Source organism: Convolutriloba macropyga, chromosome 9 (genome assembly GCF_964194025.1).
Source record: "Convolutriloba macropyga chromosome 9, txConMacr16.3, whole genome shotgun sequence".
In the NCBI taxonomy this organism is placed as follows: Eukaryota; Metazoa; Xenacoelomorpha; order Acoela; family Convolutidae; genus Convolutriloba; species Convolutriloba macropyga.
The window spans coordinates 54,325,613-54,346,228 of NC_134476.1; the positions used below are offsets into that span (position 1 = coordinate 54,325,613).

Here is a 20,616-nt window from a genome sequence, read left to right on the forward strand (position 1 = left end):
GGGGGCAAAAACATAAAAGAGCCAAAATTTGAATGCTCGACATGGATGGCAATTCAATTAATTTCTGTAAATTTACCGAGAAGTTTCATGTCTTCAGAATTAAAGTTTCCAATAGAGCAAGGAACACATTTCGTTGTATTATACGTATACTATTTGTTAAATAAATAATATTTATTGTTAACAAAAAGGTGACATTACGTTCATCTCTGTTGTTGGGCATATCGTTTGCAAATTTTCGCTCAAAGATAGAATCGGTTTCAGTATGTTTTCAGATTTACTACCATAAACTAGCTGTCCGTTTTTTGTGTTATATATATATATATATATATATATATATATATATATCCCTTATAATACATCAGTACTAAACTTTTAGGAAATAAGTACCTTAATTTGCCGAAAATTATGCATTGAAAACTGAGCTTTTTACCGACGCTTTAAAATGGTAAATAAAAATTTGACCTGTTGTCAAGTACAATTCCTAAGTTTTTATTATGATATTGGGATTCCTTAGAGACTCCTTGTATCTGCACATTATACTGTAGTTACGTTTTGAAAATTAATTTGTACATTTTTTTGTTATCTTATTGATCTAGAGTTAACTTCTTACTCAAATTGAAGTGCTTCGCGTTTTGGCTATTTTCGTCCTCTTGAAATATGGCGCTTGTAGAAATAGAAGTTGTACTAAAATGTTTCAGGTTTTACACAATCATAATTGATTTGAGCTAAAACCTTATTGGTTGTCTCATTTTTAAGTAATGCTCAATATTTCGCTCACCAATAGTTATCAAAGGTTACGAAAGTTGGTTTCCGAATTCCTTGAAATTACGCTTCTCTAAAAAAAATTTCTGTGTACTCGATTTTGGTGTAAGAAGATCTCATATGCAGTTGTAATGGATTTTTTTTTCAAACCTCCTACGCAGCTGAAGTTGAAAAAAAAACGCTATTGATTGTTCCGAATTACGTTATTATGTAATAATGGACGTTGATTAGAACTTTACGATACCGAATTTTTTGTATTCCTCTATTCTTTGTCTCACAATAACCCGGGGAACATATAATATTTGACAATATCACTCCAGAACATATTTGATTTAACTTATTTGACTGATTTTAGTTTTTTTTTTACTGCAGCAATTGACGCCTTTATCCATAATCATCGCTTGTCTTTTGAGTTTTTCCGGTCGAAAGCACCATTGACCTCATCATCATTTCCATCGTCCTCATCATCAGCGTCATTTGATTGGTTGACACTTCTGCTAATTCCACCAATCACAGTTGATGACGATGTCCCGAAGCTGCCACTGAGTTTTCCATCAATGTTAGCAGAGTGATCACGTGACGAGGATAAACTACTGTGTTCTATTACAGACGAAGATCCAGTCAGATTTTGGATGAGTCTGCGGAGGTTACTGCTCTGTGCATCCATCAATTCGTATTGTTTCTTCAGTCGAGATTCACATTCGAGTAAATCCTGAACAAAAGTGATTGACATACCTGACCAAAACAATTCTTAAATTGTTAAATTTGAGAGAGGCCTAATTTAACCTAATTCAAAACCTAATTTCACCTTGTTTTAACCTAATTCAAATTGCGCATAAAGTAAACTTGACATACCTTGACAAAAAGCTTCACTTGTTTATCGTATACTTGGCTACAGAAATAAAGTTTCGAGGAGCAAGAATAAGTGTGGGTTATATGAGATGCCCATTTTCAAAAGTTCACGACCAGTTGGTGAAACGGTTTTTGCACGTTATGCTGGTTCGAACTCGTTACCTATCCAATTTCATAGTATCTTGTTAGCGCCTACTTAGACACGCTCGCAAGATTTATTTCGATTTCTTGAAGAATGTTAGAAATACCCAATCATCTCAGTCTGTTCAGCCGATGACAAGGAAACTTTGAAAAGGCACCTTGATTTTTAACTTACCTTGACTCAAGTAAAAATTGTGAGAGAAAGAAGCTCTAATTCTTACCTCGTGTTTTTGTTTGTACTCGTCTTCCAGTTTCTTCAACTGCCCAACTGCCTCCATAAACAACTCAAAATCTAAACAAACATCAATTTAGCTAAATCATATAAAATGACTTCAGTATACTCTCTGACAAATAAATTTGAGCTGTACACGCAACATTCTTCGATGTTTTTCTGGAAAAAAGCAGCAAGTTGATGACAGCATAGACTCGATTTTCGATTAAAATAAGCCAAAACGAAAATATGTACAAGAGCGCTAGATAATTTGAATATACCATTTTTGATCTTTTTCATTTGAAATTTTTCGACTGAATAGAAAAGCCAAGAACTCAAACAAGATAACATTTCTTAGATTTCAAATCTTATTCTGTAGGTATTTCATTTTTCTGAGAGCTCTGAAGTAGCTAAACATTTTTTGTAATGAAAACAAACTTTGGTAACAGATTTGCATTAGCTGATGGAGCTAATATACTTTGAACCTCCGAGAGGAGGCAAAAGAAGTACAATTTGATAAAATTTTTGAAATTCAGTTGCCATTTTTGCCATGTTTTTTTACTGTGTCTGGTTTTTAGCCTCGAAAAAGTTTTTATAAGTCCTTTATTATTTTAATTCTGTAAAATTTTTGTGATTTAAAGTCATTCTGTAAAAACATTTGCAAAAAGTTTTTGTTTCTAAAGATTTAAGCGTCATATCTCACTTTTTAGTTAGCTTGAGAAGTACATAAGACTGTACAAAACTTCATTGGCTCGAATCTATTTGGAAGCAATTTTAAATCAAACGAAGAAACGCGAGGACACTGTTAGTTGCGAGGAAAATTTTAAAGTAGAATTAAAAAACAATTTCGTAATGTGAACACTTCCAAAGTTCAAAGAACATAGTAAGAATGAACAGCTTGGATTATGGCAGCAGTATGGCAACACTAGGAGCCAAAAAACAGTTCGAACAATTTTCTTCAAAAACTTAGGTAATAACTACTTAAATTTCAACCAAATGCAATTTAGTATTGTCTTTTCAATTCACAAATCATGACTATTTTAAATTTTCATTTCGTTTAACTTGCGTTTTTTTTTCTTAGTTAAAAAATATTTGAATATTCTATCTAATTGACTAATCAGCCTTTTAATCTCAGAAGTTTTGTTCAGTTGACGACAGATATAAAAACGCCTTCGTTGAGCAAAAGGGGTAATGTGTTATGCTGACCGAACATTTTCTTAAACTACCGAATAGTGAAACAGCGCTTAGTTTTTTATAGGAAATTCTATGAAAATAGTTTTTTTTAAACAAAAATCCCAAAATTATCTCATTAAACCTCCTGGAGCAAAAATTTGTGAAATTGTGTAAAGTTTAAAATTTTTTGTACTGCTTCTTATTATTTTGATTGCATTATTGCATTCCCTGACCCTAACAACCTAAGAGAGACAGAGGAAGTTATTCAAATACAAGCCGCTTCCTCGTCTCTTATGATATATTTCATAATTCTTTTTTTTGAAACATGTAAATTACTCAGACTATAACTCTAAGGTTAGACATCTACATGCTCTAAAATGTTAAATATATTAATCAGCATTGTTATAAATATAACAATCTTCAAAATGTGGCTGTTCGTTTTCATAGGTAAAAATAGGATTTGAAGGCTCCTATTTGTCTATTAACGGGTACTTTCTTGTGTTTATCGAGCAAAAACTCGGTTAAAACATTTTTAAGGCAAGTTTTACTGTTAAAAGTTCTTATTGAAGAGAGCGATCCTTAATGAGAAGATCAATGAGTGGTCAAATTTTTGACGAAAATAACAAACTTTTATTCCCCAGTTAATTTGCTTGTTAATGCGGTTTATGTTTTTCACTGTAAGAGTTTGAAGGACTACTCCACTGAAAGAAAGATGAGAGAGTACAACTGACTTGAAAACATCAATTCTTGCTTTCAAAGGTATTTGATTTTTTACAAGATACAAAGAACGAATTGCATTAGCCATTTTGCTTAAAACTGAGTTCAGGTGATTTTCAAAGGTTAGGTTTGAATCAATTTGTACTCCCAGACAACGACATGCATGAGCTGGTTGGATAACTTCGCCTTTAACAGAAAACTCTGGATCCGAATTAGTATAATTTGTAAAGAATAACATCTCTGTTTTATCGGCATTTAAAGTGAGTTGATTCTCTGTCAGATATTTGTCTGTTTTTTCTAATATTTTTTTCAATTTTTTGGGGAATATTTTCATTACGTTCAAACTTGAATATAATACTAGTGTCATCCGCAACATCATTTTCACCTTCCAGCTGTTCAGAAAAATCGTTGACATATAACAGAAAAATATGAAAAATTCTATGAAACTCTAAAATTCATTTACTACCTTATATAGTTTGCTGAATATAGATTGTTGAAAAACAACTATTTATACAAATATTTTACCGTGAATCCTCTGAACGGGCTCTGAAGCTACTGTTGTCGGTGATACGAAATGATAGTTCCTAGATGCTCCAGCGCCATAACCGTTGGAACTCTCTTCTGGCATCAGTCGCCCCCCATCACCCTCAATTTCGTCTACAACTCTTCTGCTCTTAGAAGTTTCTGGTCTCTCGGATTCGGCTAGTGCTAGCACACTTGCGGGTAGCCTTCGTTTCTTTTTTGGAAGTCGTGAGTCGTCTTGTTGTAAGTCTGTGCTGGTTCCAGGTTCGTTTTTTATATCTTCTTCACGCTGTGAGCTTAGATTTGGAGTTCCTTGTTGTGGAGTCTGAAGCAAAAAAGTTTTATGCAGTTTTATTAACTGATTTCGGAGAAAAATGCATTGGCGCTGGTGATTGGTGATGGCCATATTCAAAAATTGCTTGATTATTATCAGACTGTCTCAAGACTTGTCAATCTCGCCCAAAAAATGAATTAGCTCTAGAAAGCGATTTGTGAACAGATTTACAATTTTGAAACAGGCTTCTCAACTTATGGAAGTCCTAGCGGGATTTGAAAAAATCTCGCATTCTGGAAAAGGTTTTTGAAAGATTTTGAATTCTTACAAAATTGGGAGGCGGTTTTGGGAATAAAAAGGGCGTCACAAAAATTTAATGACCTTCAGAAAGAGTCCAAATGATTTTTGAAAATTTGACTACTTTGGAAAGTAACATCTTCCTAAATTGTGAATCAATTCATTACTCGAGGGAGCTTTACAGTACCTCCGTAAAACTAAATTAAAATTGGCTATGATAATTTAGTTCAAATCAATTTATTACACAGAATTTAAGCTACTTTTCGGTATTAGTGTAAAGATACGAGGCCAATGTCGGTTTCTCGAGTATATGTACTACATTTAAACCGTGACCGGCCAATTGGCCGACATACAAATTAGCCGACACACCTTTTAGCCGACACTTGAGCAAATATAACTACTCGAAAACCACAGTTGACGATAATTATCCGCGCATTAAGCGGTAAAAGTAGCGTCCCTTAGCTGTAAAACAAACATTAATTGGCTATTAATACTAGCTAATTTGGCCATGCCTCAGCGGCCCGTGGGACTTGATATGAATCTATCACAACCGAACAAATAATTGGGGCCGAACATAATTAAGTCGACGCTTCTAATAACACTATTTAAATTACGCAGTATCGATTTCGGTCTTTTTCACGTCGTCTTGATGAAATCTGTCGGCCAATTGGCGTGTCTTCTAATTTGTGTGTCGGCTAATACCCCTAGCCCCCATTTAAACACTTATTTTTACGACCCATGTTCTAAGGTTAGAGTTGTAAGGGGCTGTGTGGAAACTAGTTGCATTAAGCGAATTTAGTTCAAATTTGCTTCAAAATTAGTTATTTGTGTAGTCATGTTTCACTATTCGTGCTTTTCGGGCTAGTGTGAAAACTTTGGACAAAACTTAGTAACTAATTTCCCCACCGTAAGTCTTTAGTTTCTGAACTATAAAAAACTAGTTGGAGCGCCACTTTTTCCCACGCTTTCAGTATCTAATTACCGCAAAGAAGTAAAGCCTAATAGGTAATTATTTTCAAGAAAATCCTACTTGATACACATTGTGGATTGCAAAGACACTTAGCGGATTTACCATAACCCCTAGCACTATTCACAAGAAAAACTTCATGTTTGATTTTGGTCCAAGCAGTTACTAATAAAATTTGGACAATAACGTTTGAAGCTAATTTATGCTCAAAATTGTGGAACTGGGCTAAGTTTCAGTGAATATCAGTTACAAATTGTGAGCTTTTTATAGAACATAAGTAACTTTTTCCACGTTATGCGTAACTAAATTCCTTCGTGGAAAATGATATACGAAAGGTGAAAAGTGTGATATTGTCGCACTCGTTTTCTAAAAAAAGTTTATCTATCTTTTCGTATATTGGTCACGCTATGAAGTTCCCGCAAGTAATGAAAAGTTTCAAGATCTTGCATGATTTTACCTTCCAAAGGAGCCAAATTTTTGCTGCAATGAGAATTTTCATTGCAGCATTTTTCCGCTGATTGGGGAAGTGAATGTCGTCATCATTAAAACTAAAATGGCAACTTTGAAACGCAATGAACGACCAACGACCGTTTTGCTAATTACTTGATTTTTTTAAGCCGGTCATTATCTGCGTGAAATAACGATGCACTATTTTTTTTCAAGCCACATCAGCGAAAATTTCTTTACACTACTTTTTCCAGGCTAATTCAGAAAAAAATTTAAGGAAAAATAACGAACATATCGTGGAGAGCTAGAGCTGGATGATGATTCTGCTAATTGGGAATAGTGGATAGTTTCGGGTAAATGAGACAGCACTTCTGCTTTGATGTTCTCAGGCTCGTTGAAAATAGATGTGAACACTTGTTGTTGTTGTTGTTGTTGTTGCTGGTTTTCGGTTGACTGACTCCTCGGCCTAATATCAACCGGCTGCAAGTTATAATGGGTCAAGTTGTTAACTGTACTCTGAGCAGGGTTGTTAATCTGGTTTTGTCTGTTGTAAATTTCCAAAATTGCGGCCAGAGATTCCAGTGGAATTGCTCCAAGAGGAAACTCAGCCGACGTCAGTAGTTGTCCTTGTGTTACAGGAAGCACCTGTGCGCTCTGATTGGCCAATACAGTCGTGTTTTGGTTGGATAAAACAGGCGCGTTCTGATTGGCTAAGATTGGCGTGTTTGGATTGGTGAGAATTGACTGTGCGTTTCTAGCCTGTATGAGCCAAGGGATGTTTGAGAGGGTACTGGCGGTGTGTGGGTGTAGACTGCTGATTGGTTCAGTGGCCACAGTTGAGGCAAGAGGCGCAACTGTTGTCATGGCTTTGCCCGATGTCGTGTACTCTAATACATGTATGAAGAAAACAATGAAAGCTAAACTGTGGTAACGCGCGATTGAACGTAATGTTTTGTTTTCACTCATTTGCTCAAATTTTCCTCTTTTTTGCTAAATTTTTTTAGCAGTAAGAGTGTAGAAGATTAACAGTTCTTCAAAATATGAAAAAATACATTGATTCACAGAGCTTAAAAACCTGATAGTTCAGCAACTAATTCAGATATTCTCCATTTCTCTGAAACTAGACAAAAATGAAAAAAAAAGTTTCAATCTGATGGCCGAAATTCTCAACAAAAATTTTCTATTCAACTCCGAGATATTTTCGGAAGAGAATCACTGATTTGTATGTTGTATACCACGTATATTCGTGATATGTCAAAACAATTAACGAAACATATTTCTGGCTTGAAAATTATAAAATTCAATGAAAGATTGATACAGCTGAGCAGACGTCCATCCTTAGAATTTCCGTTTTTTTTCGTTCAATAAGTTTGCCTTTTGATAACAACATTAGCTACACAATTTTATGAGCATAATACAATCTGTAAACTACATCCGTACAAAAACTGAACTTTGAAACAGTACAAAAAAAACAATAAAAAGAAGTGTCATAGAAGAAACTGCTCTTCTTATTGTTCCTATTGTCATATCAGGTCTATGGCAAAACTTGCTGAAAAAAAATGACGAACAAAAATTCCTATTCTTTGGAACGAAATTAATTTTGGCCCATACCGTTGAATTGGTTCTTTTCTGTAACTTTTTAGTGCGCAACATTGAAAGACCTTAATTATTCTTTTCAATCAAGGGTGACCTCATTCGGTAGCATGAAGTGTGTCATACGGCAATGGATACCCTTCACATATCCATGTCCGTATTTAGTTCAATTTCATTATTTAGTTCCATTTGAAGGGCAAGTGCTACTCTTATTTCAGTTAACTTTACTTCCTCCCATTTTTAGTAATGTAATGTCTGTTCATACTGTCTATGCAGGAAATTCATTTGTTCATACTATAAACAAATCTAAAAGTTACTTCCTTGTTCGTGATCGAGTTGAACAAACCTTATTTCGTAAATTGTAATCATTTTAATTTTAGTCTCCCATTTGCAGCGCTAGAACTCAGTTTAATTTAAATCTTGCAAAACGCTTTTCAATTAAGCTCAGTAATTTCGACAAGTGCCAATCGCACCGCGATTGACCATTCTAGATATTAATAAATCAGATATAAGAAATTGGCTTGCCATTTGCGGCGCAATTGCCCAATTCAATTTGTAATAAAGCATTCGCAACTCAATTGGATCCACCCATCGCAATTGAGTATAACATGGCGCAGCCAGCAGTGGACTCTAAGAAGACACCACTTCACATAGAGGCATTTTGGGAAAAGCCGACAGCAACACCTCCTCTGACGTGGGACAAATGGACACAAAAGTGGAAACTGGCTCTACTAGCTAAAGAGGGAATCCTATTAGACAATCTGTTAAACGATCCTCCATCAACAGTAACTTACCCGCCTGAACCAACCTATGAAGAACCAGTAGAAAACCATACACAAGCGACGGAAAGAGATCGGAAAGTCCGCAATCAACAATTGAAGGTAAACTGGCAAAATCGCTGTAAAAAGGTTGAGGAGATTGGGATTTTGTGTGGAGATAAGCCGAGGGGAATTTGCGAGCAAAAAACGATATCTTTGTTGTATTTGAGTATTGGAACGGAGGTACGACGAATTTTCAAGAATAAACACCCCCACTTCCAAATAGAGAAACAACCTTTCAAAGAATTGTGGCACTCAATGGAGGATTCTTTCAAGAAAGTTCGATCGTTCGAAACATAACTTACGATCGTTTTGTTTTCTATTCCTGTAAGCAGCAAAAAAGAGAGTCTGTGGAAAGTTTCTATGGTCGTCTCAGAGAACTAGCGGAAAATTGTACCCTAGGTAGTGAAGAAACTACCTTGATTCGCGATGCATTCATATTGAATATGATTGATCATGAGACTCAAAAAGAACTGTTGAACAAAAAAGTCGAGCCATCCAAAGCATTGGAGATAGCTATACAAATGGAGATGGGAGCGCAGAATCAACAAAAGATAAACCAGAATTTGATGTCGGGCACAAACTCTGTGAATTCAATCAACAGTAACCATATACGCAATCGCAACGCGAATGCTCAACAAACCAATCAAGATTTCACGCGATACGCAACTGTGCCCCAGAATTACCAATACACAAGCACTTATATGAAATGTGGCCTTCTTTGGAGTCAAAACCATAAGCAGAGCTGCCCCGCGAAAGGTAAGAAATGCAATAATTGTGGCATTATTGGCCATTTCGCAAGAAAATGACGCAAACCGAAAAAGTCACAGGGACAAACACAGAGAGCCCAACAAACGAACGTCAAGCAAATTGACCAGTCTCCCGAAGAGAGTGATGATGAAGAATCCGTCAATTACATAACAAGCTACCAACAACTGTATGAACAGGTATATGACTCAAACTACGACAGCGATTCGGATGATTACGTGCCGGTGATTTCGTCTGACTCGGTACATCAACTGGAACCACTAAATATAGAGGTGCAACTGGGAGAAATTAGAGCACTCGCAATGGTTGACTCTGGAAGTGTAGTTAGCATCATAACGGAAACTTTGGCAGACCAAATCATCCGAACCACAAAATCTGCTAAGTGGACGGACACGAAAGAAAGAAGAAACTTGAAAACTTTTTCAAACGAACCCAAAAAAGTTCTTGGGCATTTGGAAACCACTGTAACCTACAATTACTGGAAAGATAGAGCAGCAATGTTGACTGTGGTAGAAGATGGGCACAAAAACATAATCGGGAGGGATCTTTTCACAACCCTGGGACTTGCGGTGGTACAACAACAACCAGAAAATGGTAAATGTGTTAATAACATTAATACTTCTACATGTTAAATTAAAGAGACAATCGCGACGCAATTTCCTCATTTAGTATCAAGAATTGGTTTGTCCAAAACACATGTAGCGAAATCAAAGTTTCATCAAAAGTTTACTGCAAAGCATCAAAAAGGTCGACGTGTTCCGATAACTTTACAACCTAGAGTTTCGGAGGAATTAGAGAGATTACAAACTGAAGGCCATATCGAAAAACTATCTAGTTGCTCTGACGAACATTTCATCTCCCCGATCGTCATCACAGTAAAGAAAGATCAATCAATAAAACTCGCATTAGATTCCAAATTACTAAATAAAGCAATACATAAAAATAAATATCAAATGCCCAATATATATCTACATGCTAATTGACACAATATCACAGCACCTTACCAACACACAAAACGGTCAACAAGCATATTTCACCTCTTTAGACTTAAAGATTGCATATAGCCAATTAAAATTACACCACGACGCAGCAAAACACTGTAATTTTAACATCATCTGTGGAGAATCTACTGGTACATATAGATTCAAAACTGGTTTTTCTGGTCTTACAGATATGGTGGCAGAATTCCAGAAAGCTAAGGACTATACACTTATAGGTCTACAAAACACGTAGTGTTTGTGGACGATAACATAATCGTCAGTACCGGCACCGAAGCACACCATTTGGCATATGTATTCAAATGTTTAAAAAAGCTAGATGAAGATAATCTAAGAATTAATCTTCAGAAATGTCATTTCGCAAAAACCGAAAATGAATGGCTAGGCTATAAGTTTACACAAACTGGAATTTCACCCCTAGAAAGTAAAACTGCAGCAATTTTAACAATACCACCACCAACAACACTAAAACGCCTTAGAGCATTCTTAGGGTCAGTACATTATATTGGTAAATTCATACCACATCTTGCACAATTATGTCACCCACTAAGACCACTTCTAAAAAATCAGCAAAGTTTATTTGGACAGCAGAACACACAAAACATTTTGATCAAAGAAAAAATTGCCAATAGCACAGAAAATAGCCATTATAACCCAAAACTTGATGTTCGAGTCAAATGTGATGCCTCCCGTTCCGGATTGGGAGCAGCATTGGAGCAAAATACACCAGACGGTTGGAAAGCAATAGCATTCGCGTCACGATTTCTCAATTCAACAGAGGAACGCTACAGTGTTAATGAATTGGAGTTATTGGGAATAGTTTGGTCAATTGACTATTTTAAATACTATTTGTACGGGAAAAATTTTACAGTAGTGACAGATCATAGAGCGCTACTGTCCATACCAATGGAGCATAGATCAAACAAATCGTATAACAGCCCACTATCACGATGGATAGACAGACTACTTCCGTACAATTTCACAATCGAACATATGCCAAGTGCAAAATGGGTCTCGTTGACTATATCTCAAGGAATCCATATGCGAGAGCTAAAAATATATCTACATATGACGAACACTTTGTTGTAGCAACAATATCAAAAATCCGTGATTCCATGAAGCACCTGATTACAAACAAACAAAATGCAACTAAAAAATTTAATAGCATATTAAAGTTACATTTGCCTTCACACAAGTTAAAACGGCCATTCGCGCCGCAATTATCTACATTACTGAATACTAATTCACATATCCGCAATAAAGCATTTGCAACACAATCACTCCCTTTACCACCGAAAGCACCATTTGCGACGCAATTATCACTTACTAATTCTAAAATTTATCAGCATTTTAAACATCCATTTGCATCGCAAATGCCACTTAACGTTACACAATAACAATTTGCACCAAATAAGTGTAAAGTTAATGATTAACATTCCGTTAACAAATTTGCTGCAAAAGAGGTGCAAATGTCAGACAGTAAAGAATGTGAACACTCTGAACAATTATCCACAATAAAGCCCATTAATGGTATTAAGTCAAATAATCCACCTTAAAAAAATTCCAAAGTATAAATACCACTTGCACAAGAATCACTCGCTTTTTGCCCAAATTCAACCTACAAATCACTCCACAGTAAATAAACAAAATAAATTCATCAACTCGAATAATTCAGCCAACTATATTAGCAAAATGTCGAAAGCCAAAGCTCCACGATCCAAATCAACACCAACAAAAGCAAGGGTGACGTTTTCGGACACCACCCCATCTACGCCCGGAACCAACACTACCTCAAACACTGAAACACCTACTGGCATCATGATTGAGGAGACAGATGATATGTTGTTCACCGAGACTCTCAACAAAGTCTTCAGCAAGAACTTCCTAGCCATCTTGACAGGTAAAGATGCAATCCTCAAGGAGGTGAGGGATTGTGTCATTCGGAATGGCCCAGACAGGCTGCAAGAGATAAGTCCTTATCTCTTTTCCTATTGGCGGGACTTGAGTGTAAAGCATGGCTGTGTGTGTTTGGATGAGCAGATAGCCATTCGAAAGTCGATTCAAGATGCAGTATTGGAGGATATCCATTCTACACATCCCGGGAGTTTTGCCATGCTATCTCTCGCACAAAACATTTGGTGGCCATACATACACAGAGATATACTGGCAAAAGCCAGTGAGTGCAAAGCCTGCACGGAGATTAGTAAGGATCTTAAATCTGTGATTTCGCACCGCAAATGGGCAACTCTACCGAAATGTTTTGAACCAAATGACGAAATACAAATAGACTTTGGCGGACTAATTTTGCACGAAAAAGGCATAGAACAGTATTTTATTACAAGTATAGATAGATATTTAAAATACCCCACAGCAGAAATAGTAAATAATGCTTCAGGCCCAAATGTAATCAAATTCTTAAATAAATACATATATCACCACGGACTACCTAGAGCTATTAGATTAGATCAAGCTAGATGTTTTACAGGAAAAAAGTTTGAAACATTCTGTACAGAAAACAATATTACACCTATTTATGCACCAGCAAAGGATCATAGAGCAATTGGAACGTATTATTCCAACAATTAGAACGTATTTAAACAATTGGAACGTATTATTCAAACAATTAAACGACAATTATCTTGCACGAAATCACAATTAAATAAAAAATTTAACTTAGAAAATTCACTTAAAGCTATAATACAACGACTAAGAATATCAAAACAAAAAACAATAAACACCACACCATTTGAGGCACACTTTGGTAGGAAATGTAACACACCTATATTGAATATCACCACTAAATCTAATAGTAAAAATCTTAATTATAATGGAATAATTAAATATTATTTAGACGAAGATACGATTCCGGGTCAATCATATCTGTCAGAGGAGCAATGGGCAGACACGGCCCTCTGTTCGGATACAGAAATTGAACGCGTCATTTGTGCCGCGAGTTCGCGAGCCAGAGCTGAACAAGAGAAGAGGAACGACGGCGAACAACGCCTAATTAGATCGGAGGGAATTTTCCGATCAATTCCCTGCTCAGAACGCAGTGTCCAAGTGAAACTGGCTAGAAAGCTCCATGAGAACCAAAGGCAAAAGAAAAACCTTGATGGTTTATACGAAGTACTGGCACCTGGGAGCACAGTTTGTAAAGTGAGCCCTACGACAAGTGTAATCAAGGAGCCGAACAGACAGGAGGTGCGAGTCAGAAATTCTGATATTGCAAAATTCGGTACGCGTGCGGAAAGGGACACTGATTTAACGCAGTATATCGAAAGACGACCGAACAAGATAAACAAGAAAACTATTGAACAGAAGATTCATAAACATAAGCGGGACCTGATTAGAAAAAAACGGGAAATAAGAAAATTAAGCGAAACCGAAAGCAGGCTGACAATGTTGGTGTAGTCTCTTCAGGCAGATCGTGTATATCCTCCGCGAGTAATGAAGCCAGATCCCTCAAAATGAGAATCCCGAAGAGAAACCCGAAACATGATGAAGCTTTTATTAACCGGCCAGATTTAACACAAATTCTTCAATTAAGCCCAATTGCTTCAATCGCACCACAACTGACCAACCCTGATGCACCTGGACCATCTGCGACGCAACTGGCTTCATCAAAACCACCAAAACCTATTCTTAGAGAGTCAAGCAAGAGACAGCTCACGATTAGCGATACTTGGGATTCGGACACCTCTTCGGTACGAAAGAGTAAGCGAACTCTGAAAAAGAAGACGTCTCAAACTATCGTAGAAAAAGTCAGGAATACTGAAGGTTACTCTGAGAATGTGCATCAGGATATTGGAGAAACTTCCACGGGAAGTTCAACTGAATGGACCGAGGACCCTCAAAATTTGCCAAGGGAGATGACTGTACTCCAAGCAGAAAATGAGGAAAATTCTGGTACAGAATAAACATCGTCAAACTTCATAAACTCTTATATTCTATTTATTATTTAACATTTTATTATTTAGTAACAGGTGAATAATTATTAATTTTCTGATTTTAATTAGTAATTTTATTTTTCTCTCAAAGAGGGGGAAATGTCATACGGCAATGGATACCCTTCACATATCCATGTCCGTATTTATTTCAATTTCATTATTTAGTTCCATTTGAAGGGCAAGTGCTACTCTTATTTCAGTTAACTTTACTTCCTCCCATTTTTAGTAATGTAATGTCTGTTCATACTGTCTATGCAGGAAATTCATTTGTTCATACTATAAACAAATCTAAAAGTTACTTCCTTGTTCGTGATCGAGTTGAACAAACCTTATTTCTTAAATTGTAATCATTTTAATTTTAGTCTCCCATTTGCAGCGCTAGAACTCAGTTTAATTTAAATCTTGCAAAACGCTTTTCAATTAAGCTCAGTAATTTCGACAAGTGCCAATCGCACCGCGATTGACCATTCTAGATATTAATAAATCAGATATAAGAAATTGGCTTGCCACTTGCGGCGCAATTGCCCACTTCAATTTGTAATAAAGCATTTGCAACTCAATTGGATCCAACCATCGCAATTGAGTATAACAAAGTGTATAAAAATGGTAGAAAAATATGTAATTTTTTAAGTGCCCTATGAATTTCTGTTTGAATTTTTCTTCAATTTTAAAGGTATTAACGGTGCATATAATTTTGATCTTAATATATATCTTGATTACGTCTCACATTACTTTTTTCCAACAAAAATCGTTGAAATATTTGGCAACCGAGCCATAATAGGCAAATGGCGATTTGGAAAAAACTCTAAAGATTGATGCAAAGATAAAATGAGAAAATTGTTTACTAGAAAACCACTTACTAGATAATGCCGAAATCTCTCAAAAAATTTTGTTGTAAATAAAAGTGACAAAATGTATTAAGAAAATCAGTTTTAATGCTTTCTCAGAAAAAAGTTGCTCTGAAGTAGTAGTAGATTTGTGTGTTGAGGGAGATTGATTGCGGAGGGGGTCAATTATGGGGGTCAAACTCTAAGAACCGCATTTACACCACAAATTGATATATCCAAAACAGTTTTGGTGAACTGCATACTTTGAGTCTAGTAAGCCGAAAGGCTCCAAGAGAACTTAATGCCTACCGGGAGTAACCAATTAAGTTTGAACAGTTGTGCCAGAAGGATTCATTGTCGTTCTTGATGGATTCATTTTTCTCAGCAGACTAGTTTTCCGCTCATTTTTTTACGATCTAAAAAAGTTATATTATATCGGTGTATTGACTTTTTTGTATGATACGCTTCTTTTTTGACAATCCTACGCTTGGTATCAATCAACAGCTTAGAAAAACACTTTGCTGTATAAGTTAACGGTAACATGAGTCAGCATAAATATGCTAGAGTGAGTTCAAAATGAAAAGAGCAGATCAAGAACAACATCAGAACAATATGTCGCAGTTCTTTAAAATTTTTTAGTTTCAATTTCCCCATAGTCGTTTTTTTTACCTATACCATTCATATATCGTACAACTCCAAAACTTTGATCAAATGAAATATTACCTAAAAATGAATTGTTCATTTTTTAATTCATTTGTTATTTCTCGTCGTTTCAATTCCTCTTTTGTTCAAAATGCAGCTACAAATTTCAGTCATTGCAATAAACTTGACGATGAATTATTTTGGTGGAGCTAAGCTACACAGAAAAACCGGTAAAATCAGAGGCACAAAGTTTTTAATAAGTTTTGCAGAACTTTAAATTTTTTGCAATGTTTTGGTTTTCACGTTATGAAATACACCGCAACATTTTCAAAGTTGATGCGTTGAATCTAAAAAATGCAAAAATTGATCTTCAGAGTCTTTGTCAAAAACTTGAACTATCATTACGCAAATAGTTAATAGCTGTTGTGGCAAGAGGTGACAAAATGGCCTGATTTTAATTCTGACGTAAGCTGGAAAGTTCCTAAAAAATATAATCTGGTATTTCAAATTGCGAAAAGTTTCAAAGCATTTTAGAGTAAAAACAGGCAATTATTCGATAATAAAATTATAAATTTGTTTAAATTGAACACAATCACGGCATTCAATCCAAACAACGACGAGACCAAAATACGCCTGGAAGATGGCAAGATAAACGAAAAATTACAATGTTGAAGACATAAAGTGGCAAAAAGAAAAAGCAATTAAAGCAGTAAAATAAAAAAAAGAGCAGCTCGGGAAAAATACAACTAAGAATAAATTTAATCTTTTATGCTATGCCCATCCGATTGTCCAAAAGTCGTTAAAAAATAAACTCTGAATTTGTGCAACAATTTTGAAAAAAGCAACCTTTGTCAACTTCGATCAGAAGCAGCAATAACAATATCGGGATCGGCAGACAATACATTTAACTGTTATCATGACAACTAGGTTGAAGTAAAAAAAAGATCTGAGTTTTTGAAAAGCAATCATGAAGAATCAGATGCTGCAACAAAAACCATCTGGCCACAAATCGATGCTTTGAGAGAAAATATTTCATTTCAAAAAAAACTTTTTGTGCAGAAAGTGGTAGCACGTTATTGCAGAAAGTGGTAACAAAATTATTGTCCCGTAAAAATTCCGTTGTTAAGACCGACGTTTCGAAGAAAGATCGTTATCATAATGTTATCACAATAAATATTTCTCTCCGACCGGTTGCCCAACAAAAATCCAAAATTAAATTACTTAACTACTGTTCGATGCGCCAATTAATAGAATCTTCAGACAACTAAAAGCTATGACAAACCCTTTCGTTGTACATTGAATTAAATTCCCGAAATTATTCTAAAGAAAAACGAACTTCTTATTTGCAACAATAGTCGCAGGGAGGGGTAAAAAGTTAAAAAGTGTTGATCTGAGCTCGTTATAATAAACGGTTAAAATTGTTATAGTTCTCAAGCATCTATATAGCTGTAGAAAATTGTGTGATAGTTTTACGAAGAAGATTTCATTGAGCTTTTTTCAGTAGTGAACTCAAAAATAGAGGTACCAAGCTCCTCTAGAAGATGGCAAGATAAACAGAAAATTACTTTTATGATTGTATAACCGAAAAATAAAAATCAAACCAAAAACATTTAAAAAAGCTTTATTCTTCAGAGTGAGGCATAAATCGTTACAAGAAAATCAAAGAGTAATTTCGACATACCCAAAATCAGTTGTAAACTACCTGAAAATTGAGATAAGGAGTGTTAGACTTGGACAATAATGGATGATTAGAAAAAAAAAGAATGTTTTTATTCTGGTTTTTTAGCCGGAATAAAAATTTAAATTGAGAGAAAGAGAAAATTTGGTAAATTTTAGGCAGCTCTTTGAGTTACGACTAGCATCCTTAAGAAGATTTTTGTTCCACTAACCTAAAAAAACATAAGTTCCTGTTTGCGTTCATAGCTCACAATTGATCAGACTCTAACATTGGTACTTGGGTACTTTTTTAAAAAACTATTTCCTTGAAATTGATCAAAGAATGATTATCACCGCTGATGGACTTTGACTATAGGAACAAATGATATAGGAAACAAGTTGATGATACGTACTGTTGGAGTGACTGGAATGGCTCTGTGTCTCTGTCGTAGAGAAAGTGCCAGATGATTTGGACTGCAGCACCTTCATACGCACAAACAAACAAATACTAATTCCTAATTGCAAAAGTAACCGATTTTATCACCCTTTCGGTAACCGCAACTGCTTCCTACAAGTTTTACACCCCAATCACTTTATGGGCTCTGGGGGGGGGGGGGGTTGTAACGGAGAATATCTCGGAAGATTTTACGTTTTGAAAAAAATAGCATTGCTATAACGTTTTTTCAAATTTCCACAAAATCTTGACAGAATTGGCTGAAATTATAATTTTATACCTCTTTCATCCGGTCACACGTCTCGTGATGTTTGCTCCCTGTCTGGCCCATTTTTAATCCAGCTGGTTATCATAAATCAATTATTAACCAATTGATTCAACAACAAGCAGGTGTCATAAAAGCTGTTGCCCCTCGAGAAAATTTAAGATTTTTTGGGCAGGATTATGGAAAATGTTTTAGCTGAATTTAGTGTTGAATTTTCTCCAAAAGGAAGGACGTCGAAAGTACAAAGTTTTGTCAAAGTACGAATAACACTCGAGTTGAGTCTTATAACTGACTAAAATTGGTTATAAAGATTCAATCACATTGTAATAACCAGACGAACTGTAGCACAACTCAATATTAACTCAAATAACGGATGAACCTCTCAGCTGAAATTTTATTTGCCCCACTTTCGTTTGAGTTCACCGCTTTTGGTAATACCAACACACAAGTCATAACTATTGAGTTAGAACTGTTATACCAGCTGTGATGTGGGTTATAACACGCCGCTTTATCTTGTTCTAAATTTGAATTGATTCAAGTTGCGACTGACGAAGCAAGAAAGTTTTACAAGTTTAGTCAAAAGGTTTCAGGTGGTCTTGTGGAAGAAATCAAGTTCACTGTGTACATTTATGATATGGAATTTGATGTCGTGCAAAGGTCACAAATTGACCCCATGTATGATTAGTCGATTAGATCAGGCGCATGGCATTACAACTGATAATTGTGGGTCGAACCGATAACCGCTGGAGACCTAGAAGCCTCATTTAAACAAATTTGATGTGATTACATCTTGATTAACGCTTTAACACATAACCACTCTAAGTTCAAGGAACTTTCGAAATAGAACGAAAAGTACAAACTTAAGATCCAAAAGATTGTCTCGTCTTTTGGAACAGAAACATTTACAAGAGGAATCGGTATTGTGCGGTTGAACATTATGTCCCCAACCGTTCAATTGGAAATGCAAAATTGGTACAATATCTTATTATTTGGAACCGATGTAACTAAAACACAAAAGAAAAGGAACCCTGACAATATGGAACAAAAATCTACAGTTTACTGGAGACTGTTAAAAATATTGAAAGATTTTCATATATATAACCGCAGCGTACAAAACTTCCGATCAAAGAACGGAATTAGACGAGAATAGATTATGAAAGCAACCAAAATTGTTTAAATTTGGAAGACAGAATCAAGAAAAAAATTTGACATTCTCCCTAACTTTCATTTAACCCAGATTTAGAAATTTTCATTTAACCCAGATTAAGAAAACCAGTTTTCCAATTACCTCAACACAAAAAACGTTGACTAATAAGGGACTCAAATGCACTGAAATTAGCCAAAAATCTGCAAAAAAAACTCGCTGAAAGCTACTGACTTTCAAAATTTGCATTGACATCAGAGCCCCGAAACCCTCACTCCGACGTCTTAGCAATCAGTTAATCCACTGCCCACTTGAATCCTCATATTATTCCAATTTAAAATGATGTTATAAATTTAAACAGTTTTTCATGTGTTGGAGTCGAAATTAATAAACAAGGAGTCTCGTTAATATGCGTTTGCACATTATATTCAGACCCGCGCTCATCTACTTTTCTGACTTAACTGTCTTTTGACTTACAATTTTTGCAAGAGAAAATCAAAAATAGATGTTTGAGTTTAAAAAATTGTTACACAACCAATCTAATAATCGAATTAAATCATTCCATGCCTCATTACAACAAGATCTGCCATTGAAAAGACTAAGAGAAAAAAAACAACAACACAAACAGCAAAAACAAAAATTTCACGGCAAAAACTGAATATGTTAGTTTAAAAGCACCTAGTTACAACGTCAAATTACAATCAGATTAAACTCTAACTACACAATTTTTTTTTCTAACTACACATCAGATGGGATTTTTCTTTATGGAGACTAGACAACAAGCAGACAAATAGATGACATAATGAGGCGAAATTCAAAAATTAATCAACATTTTTCAAACAGAATAACTTCAAAAATCTTAAATATAATTAGCTTTAACAAAATAATTTTTGATAAATTTACTAAAAGGTAAAACTGAAACCAATAGAATCCGTCGCTGGTTAGACGAATCATAGGACCGGACTAAAGATGTAGAAAAACACAAAAAATTACGAACAATAAATTACAAATATTGAGAGAACACAAATTAGTGAAGCCATTAAAATCATTAGCTAATATCTGAATTTATGTATTTTATTTCAAATTCTATTTATACTAATTCAGCGCAAACTATACTGAATGAATATATAAGTTCAATTGG

At 35.3% G+C, this 20,616-nt stretch overlaps 2 protein-coding genes across 2 annotated transcripts in view; one reads left to right on the forward strand and one right to left on the reverse strand.

Annotated features, from left to right (window-relative positions):
* LOC142345860 (electron transfer flavoprotein-ubiquinone oxidoreductase, mitochondrial-like) overlaps positions 1-20,616 on the forward strand; it is a 326,221-nt gene that overhangs the window by 184,624 nt on the left and 120,981 nt on the right. The window lies entirely within an intron of this gene.
* On the reverse strand, positions 1,043-18,890 carry LOC142345466 (uncharacterized). Its single transcript, XM_075397522.1, has 6 exons — positions 18,347-18,890; positions 18,026-18,095; positions 6,655-7,250; positions 4,382-4,703; positions 1,977-2,047; positions 1,043-1,474 (listed from the first exon to the last, which is right to left on the reverse strand). Exons 1-6 carry the CDS (start codon positions 18,395-18,397, stop codon positions 1,157-1,159), a joined length of 1,428 nt encoding a protein of 475 aa, XP_075253637.1. The 5' UTR covers positions 18,398-18,890; the 3' UTR covers positions 1,043-1,156.

Excerpts from the sequence above, each read along its gene's own strand:
- LOC142345466 (XM_075397522.1), bottom strand. The coding sequence starts at position 18,397 with ATGGGCCAGACAGGGAGCAAACATCACGAGACGTGTGACCGGATGAAA. Across the intron at positions 18,096-18,346 it reads CGTGTGACCGGATGAAAGAG|GTGCTGCAGTCCAAATCATC; the intron begins GTATAAAATTAT and ends GTGCGTATGAAG. Across the intron at positions 4,704-6,654 it reads GCTCTAGCTCTCCACGATAT|ACTCCACAACAAGGAACTCC; the intron begins GTTCGTTATTTT and ends TTTTTGCTTCAG.